Below are 6,374 nucleotides of genomic sequence, written 5' to 3' on the forward strand. Positions count from 1 at the left end.
AACAGGCTGCAATCAGATCACATGTACTGAATATGACATTCTCCATTTCTGTCACCAATGGGAGTTTTGGTTCCTTGCCACTGTTGCCTTTGGCTTGCTTAGTTGGGGATGCTTGACTGATTGCACTGACACTATTGGAAGAGAGCTGAACTGGATGATGACATCACTGAATCATCAATGAATGGACTTTAGCTGCAAAAATGACACTTTGTTATTGTCTAATTGAATTATTGACAAACTATTTTCCTGTTTGACACTCTAAAGCTGCTTTGACACAATCAGTATTGTATAAAGCGCTATAGAAATAAAGGTGACTTGACTTGATAAGCACCTTACATCTCAGCTGCACTTCTACTATATATAAGAGACGCAAACAGACACTCCAATGGAAACAGAAACAGAAAATATTAATGTTGTAAATAGAGAAAACGTGTGATTTAGGCCTAATAATAAGCTTTAAGATTTTTTTCTCATATTTAAGAGGGGGAAAAAAACCCTGATAATCTCACGTGAGTGTTAGAGGTTCTTAAACCGTGTTTAGATTTGCCAAGATAATAATGTCTACAATTAAATTCAATATGAATGCCAGCAATTCTCATAAAAAAGACCAAATATCAGAGCTATCAGCTTCATTTTAGGGATTTATACCCTTGATAAATGTCAACAACTGTCAAAATTTTTAGGCTTTTCAATTTTAAGGTTTCATGTTTTATATATTTTATATTTGATTTTATATTTTTAGGAGAAAAATCAGAGACAGAGTTGACAGCAACCTCTGAACATTTGCCTTTATTATCCACAATCATTGCTTGGCCTTAACTTGCCATGGTTTTCTCAACACTAATAAATACTTCAAAGGCCTAAAATGCCTAAAATGAATGAATATTAATAATGGAATCTGTGAAACAGTAACGATACCTGTGTGGATTCCTATTCGCAATCGTAGCTGATCGTTGGGTCTGTGTCTGATTTTGAAGGTTTTAACCTGTTCCAGTAAAGCCAGTGACATGCTGGCTATCTCACGTGCGTGTAGCTTCCCATTCCTCACAGGCAGACCTGAGACCACCATGTATGCATCACCGATTGTCTCCACCTGCCATCAGCAAAAAGTAAAGAAGATTTTTCACAATTTTAATCCTTCAAATAATCTGATTAAAGTTTAAATAATTTCAGATTTCAAAATCACATTCTATGAAATCTATAGATACTGTATAATAACTAATTGTAATACAATTACTTATGAAAAGATACAAAGATTGCACTGCCTATTAAAAGACACTTACCTTATATACATCAAAATTATCAATGATGGCATCAAAGCATGTGTAGAGATCATTCAGCAGTGTCACCACCTGAACAGAGTAACAGGACACTGTTAAGTTAAGGAAGGTGATCTTAAAGTTCATTTTGTAGCTTACACTGTCCAGGATTTATGATTATAACGCCATCTTTTTCACATTTTTGTATTTGAGGTTTGCTGTCACTTTTGCAGCAGAAGTTCTGTGTTGTTTGGACACAATCATTCTTATTGTTCGTTAGTCCCTATCAATTATTTTCTGTTTTCGCCCACTGTTCTTCTTTGCAGATGAAGTCTTGCCATGCTTTGTTCACATAGTCAAAATTGTAAAGATTGTTCTTAAAAACAAACAAACAATTGGCCTGTTATGGTTACAGATACTCTTTCTAAATAGGCTCCCTTGATTTGCCCTTTTTGGATGCTTGGCAAGGCATCCATTTCACAGAGCACTTGTGCGCATTTTTTGTGACATATGAGGACACAAATTTGTATAATGACATGGGTATGACATAGGTATTACAAGGAGAAGGTGACTTATGAAGACATTACCTCATGTCCCCATTTTTCAAAATGCTTATAAATCATACAGAGTGAGTTTTTTTTTGAGAAAGTAAAAGTGCACAAAGTTTCCTGTAAGGGGTAGGGTTAGGTGTAGGGTTGGTGTAGGGCAATAGCACATACAGTTTGTACAGTATAAAAACCATTACGCCTATGGAATGTCCCCACAATTCACAAAAACAAACGTGTGTGTGGGTGTGTGTGTATTATTTTTTAAACCAATAAATCATAGAAAATAAAGCTCAGAAAAGTTGCATGCTCCTTTAAATTCAGAGTAATTTCTTCCCTCAGGCAATCCATCTCATGAACACTTGACAATAACGAAATACACTTGACAAATTTGCTCTGTTGCTCTGTTCAGTTCATTCTCTCCGAAATTCATTAGTTTGACTATATTCAGACGAGACTTCCTCTGATTCTAGAGATTTTTTTTTCTTTGCAGCTTTTTAGGTGTGATGAGAACCTTGACAGAAATAGTTCTACATCTGTGCCCCAGAAGAAAAAAAAATCAGTTGAAACAGAATGTATAATAAAAGTCTATTGTGTCTGCAGCTCTGTCATGTCTCATAGAGGTTAAGCGAGATATGACTGCTGTGATGTGTTTCTGCTTGAACTCCCAATGGTTCCATCAAATTAAAACCTTCATGCATCCCATCCCTGGATGTATGCCCAGAAAGAGGCCTTACAGAGAAACGTATTTGCATACATACAGCAGAAAATATGACAAAATTAACCATGGAGGCCAACTTCCTGATTCCTTATAGTTGTCATGCTATAAGCTTAACCACTGAAACATTTTTATATGTATATATTTGAACAGCTGTTGAAATGCATTGTGATCCAAACACCATGATGTGGCTCAGTTTAGTTGTCTGCATTTGGTCTAATTTCTGAGTAACTTTCCAAACTCAGTTGGTCTATGAGTTCAGATGAGAAGTATAAAAAAAATCTGCAACAATGGCCTCAGATGTCTCATAATTTAAAGAAGCACACAACTTTTTCAACTGTAAAGTTTTAGGCCTGAATCTAACCTCTCACACTGATTCCAGAAACCATGTTTTAGGCAAAATAGTATCAAAGTATATTTCAAGATTTATTACATGGGAGATGAAGGGTGACTGTCTTTACATTTGCAAATTCAATTAAAAACTCTTCTTTACACAACATTATGGATGTCTGGCACAGAATTTATTATTACATGAGCATCAAGTGAGAACTGTATGACCATCTTGGGGCAAAACTTCAGAAAGTGATCATCATGTCAAAATACATGGTGTAGCGTCTGCTTAAAATCATGGATGATCATTGGGGTTTTATGTCTTTAGAGACCCCTCTTAGCCTTTTGACATTCGCATTTAAATTACAGTCCTGGCCCCAGATTCTACATTTATATGGGTGCTAAATTGCCAATGGTTCCCCCCACTATCACGGATATGCTAAACAGTTTCACCACTCTCGTCTCCCCATTGAACTTCAAACACATTACAAAGAGACGTAAATGACCCCCGGGGCCAGGCACCAATGGGCCTGGCTGACCAGCAAACTACAACATGCTCACATAACACACACAAAAGTCATTAGCTCAGACTAATCTTGGCTCAAAACCTCTTCTTCTTGAGACGGACACTATCCAAGACTACTCAAAACTCTACTCTTGAGTTTGATTTTCCGGCAGTTTTTATCTTCGAGTAACTTTGTCCATCCGCTGTGGACTTTCCTATCTTCAGAGGAACCAGAGCAAAACCTCCAGCTCACTTCTAAAAGAACTCAAGAACCTCCGTTGTCTACCGCATCAGGACTCTTGTTCAGCAATCGAAGCCAATGCAATTAACCGTTTACAACTATTTAGATGCGTGTTTAAGTTTGAGCCCCTTTTAAGGTGATTTTTGATTCTTTGATGATTCTCATTAGGTTGTGGTTAATTGATGTGAAATACTGCCATTCTTTTGCTCTTCTCTCTCTCTTCCTTACTTTTCTTCATTCTGTATATATGTGTTTTGCTTAGTCTTGTTGTATGTTAGCTGTAGTTTCATTTATTAAATCCCTTATATTCACAATTGATTGTCTCTGTGTGCTGCTCACAATTCGGAGATCACTGAAGGTTGATCCCTTGCTACATGCTAAGTTAATGCTAGTACTGTATGAAGGAAAGTTATTCTTTCTTGGCCAGGAAAATAATCTTTCCTTGAATTGATAAATGATTATATTGTCTGCTCGGTGGACGAACAGATCAAATAATTGTAATCTTGATTCTGCTACAGTTAATTCTAAGATCTAATCTAAATATTTATTATTAATTATAACCAGTTATAATTAATTATAAATATTTCCCTTTTGAGCTAATTTGCTACAATGGGAATGAGAGGAAAGGAATGCCTTTTCTGTGGCTCAGACCAAAAAAGAAAGCTGCAATCTATATATCTGACTGTCAGTGTTGTGGACTTGTGTTTCCTTGTTTTACCCCTGTCTTAGTTCCTGTTTTCCTTTTTTGGTCATGTTTCCTGTTTCTGTTCTCATTGTATTAATTTGTATCCAGCTGTGTCTGATTAATTATCTAATTTGCCCTTAGCATTTAAACCCTGTGTTTCCCTGAGTCTGTGTCAGCTGTTATATATGTAATTCCTGAGTTCCTGTGTTGGTAAACCTTTGTTTGTTGGAATAAAATCTAAATCGAAGAATTCTCCTGCATCTCCTCGTTCCTTCCCCAGTGAATCGTGACAGAACAGCCAACCGTGACAGTAAGCGGCTTCAACCCGTGTTTATTTTTCGTTTTTTGAAAAGTGTTTTTTTTTCTTTCGTTTGTTTCTCCCTGCCCAAATGGAGGAACGGGCGATGTTCATCGCCGTGGCTCAGGCAAGCCACGACCCTATCATCTACAGCTCCCTCGATGGGGAAACCCTCTTGACTCTGTTCCGGCTCGGCATAACCTACCATCTGTCTATGGAGCTCCCAGACACCACCAACCTCGACTGGAAGGAGGCGGTCATCCGCTGTCTGGAGAGCCTCCGAACCCGATCCGGAACCCCTCCGCCGGCCATTTCACAGTCAAGCCTACCGGTCGCGGCTCTCTCCAGCCCCCGGCCGCGCCGATGTCAAGCCCGCCGGCTGCGGCTCACACAAGCCCGCTGGCCGTTCAACACCCAAGCCCGCCGGCTGCGGCTCCCACAAGCCCGCCGGCCGTTCAGCACTCAATCCTGCCAGCCGCTCTGATGTCAAGCCTGCCGGCTGCGGCTCCCACAAGCCCGCCGGCCGTTCAGCACCCAAGCCCGCCGGCCGCCCAATTCACCCGTAACCAAGGGAGGAGGATGAGGAGGAAAATACGGTTCACAGCCCTCATCCCAGCCCCAGAGCTCGCTCCAGTGAGGGCTCCTGTCCCCGAGTTTAGCCCAGAGAGCGTTCCAGTCCCTGAGTTTAGCCCAGTGAGGGCTCCTGTCCCTGAGTTTAGCCCAGAAAAGGCTCCAGTCCCCGAGTTTAGCCCAGACAAGGCTCCAATCCCCGAGGGTAGCACAGAAGGGGCTCTAGTTCCCATGTCCAGCCCAAGGAGAGCTCCAGTCCCCAAGTCAAGTCCAGGGAGGGCCACTGTTCCCGAGTTAGGCCTACGGAGGGCCTCGAAAGACAATATTCTCCCTAAGGATTTTTTTTGGGGGGGGTGTAGTATGGGCCCATCCGTAGTGGCCGGGCTGAGTGACGAGGCCAAGGCCACGGAGGCCGTCCGGCCATGGCGTCCTGAGTTCCCTGTTCCGCCATGGTTCCCCGAACTACCTGCTCCTCCATGGCGCCCTGAACTGCCCGCTCCGCCATGGCTCCCTGGACTGCCTGTCCCGCCATGGCACCCTGAACTGCCTGCTCCGCCATGGCTTCTTAGTCTGCTTGTTCCGCCATGGCTTCCTGGTCTTCCTGGTCTGCCTGGTCCCACATTGGCGCCCCGAACTACCTGCTCCGCCGTGGCGCTCCTGGGACTGCCTGTCCCACCATGGCCCCCTGAGCTCCCTGATCCGCCCTGGAGGCCTCCCGTGGTCCCTGTCTTGCACCAGCCTCCAGGGCGCCCACATGTCTTCCTGTTTCTGTCCTCATTGTATTAATTTGTATCCAGCTGTGTCTGATTAATTATCTCATTTGCCCCTAGCATTTAAACCCTGTGTTTCCCTGAGTCTGTGTCAGCTGTTATATGTGTCATTCCTGAGAATAAAATCTAAATCGAAGAATTCTCCTCTTCTCGTTCCTTCCCCAGTGAATCATGACACTGACATTGTGAAGTTTAGATATGTTGCTTGCCATAGAAATGATGTGCAGTGCTTGCATAATCATAAAATAGTGTAGGATAGTTACTTACTAAATATAGTTGTTCACTTCAACCACAGATAAACAGAGCAGACAAAATATGAAATATGTGCATTAATCATTCATTTCATTGTTTTTGCTGAGTAAACATTCAGTGAAATATGCCAGATCATGGTAGTCTATCTTCCACAATCTAACATTCTATATATACTATATATATATATATATATATATATAT

At 41.5% G+C, this 6,374-nt stretch overlaps 1 protein-coding gene and 1 long non-coding RNA gene across 2 annotated transcripts in view; one reads left to right on the forward strand and one right to left on the reverse strand.

Moving 5' to 3' along the window:
- Positions 1 to 6,374, reverse strand: part of LOC107684353 (atrial natriuretic peptide receptor 2-like) — a 52,915-nt gene that overhangs the window by 3,918 nt on the left and 42,623 nt on the right. Inside the window, exons 18-19 of the mRNA XM_016480601.1 lie at positions 1,284 to 1,352; positions 919 to 1,093 (exon numbers count right to left, since the gene is read on the reverse strand). Coding sequence (XP_016336087.1) covers positions 919 to 1,093; positions 1,284 to 1,352 — 244 coding nt within the window. The remainder of the gene's footprint in view (positions 1 to 918; positions 1,094 to 1,283; positions 1,353 to 6,374) is intronic.
- LOC107684354 (uncharacterized) overlaps positions 146 to 6,374 on the forward strand; it is a 21,132-nt gene continuing 14,903 nt past the window's right edge. Inside the window, exon 1 of the long non-coding RNA XR_001633846.1 lies at positions 146 to 216. This is a non-coding gene — a long non-coding RNA (uncharacterized LOC107684354). The remainder of the gene's footprint in view (positions 217 to 6,374) is intronic.

Source organism: Sinocyclocheilus anshuiensis, unplaced genomic scaffold (genome assembly GCF_001515605.1).
Source record: "Sinocyclocheilus anshuiensis isolate Anshui unplaced genomic scaffold, SAMN03320099.WGS_v1.1 scaffold29, whole genome shotgun sequence".
In the NCBI taxonomy this organism is placed as follows: domain Eukaryota; kingdom Metazoa; phylum Chordata; class Actinopteri; order Cypriniformes; family Cyprinidae; genus Sinocyclocheilus; species Sinocyclocheilus anshuiensis.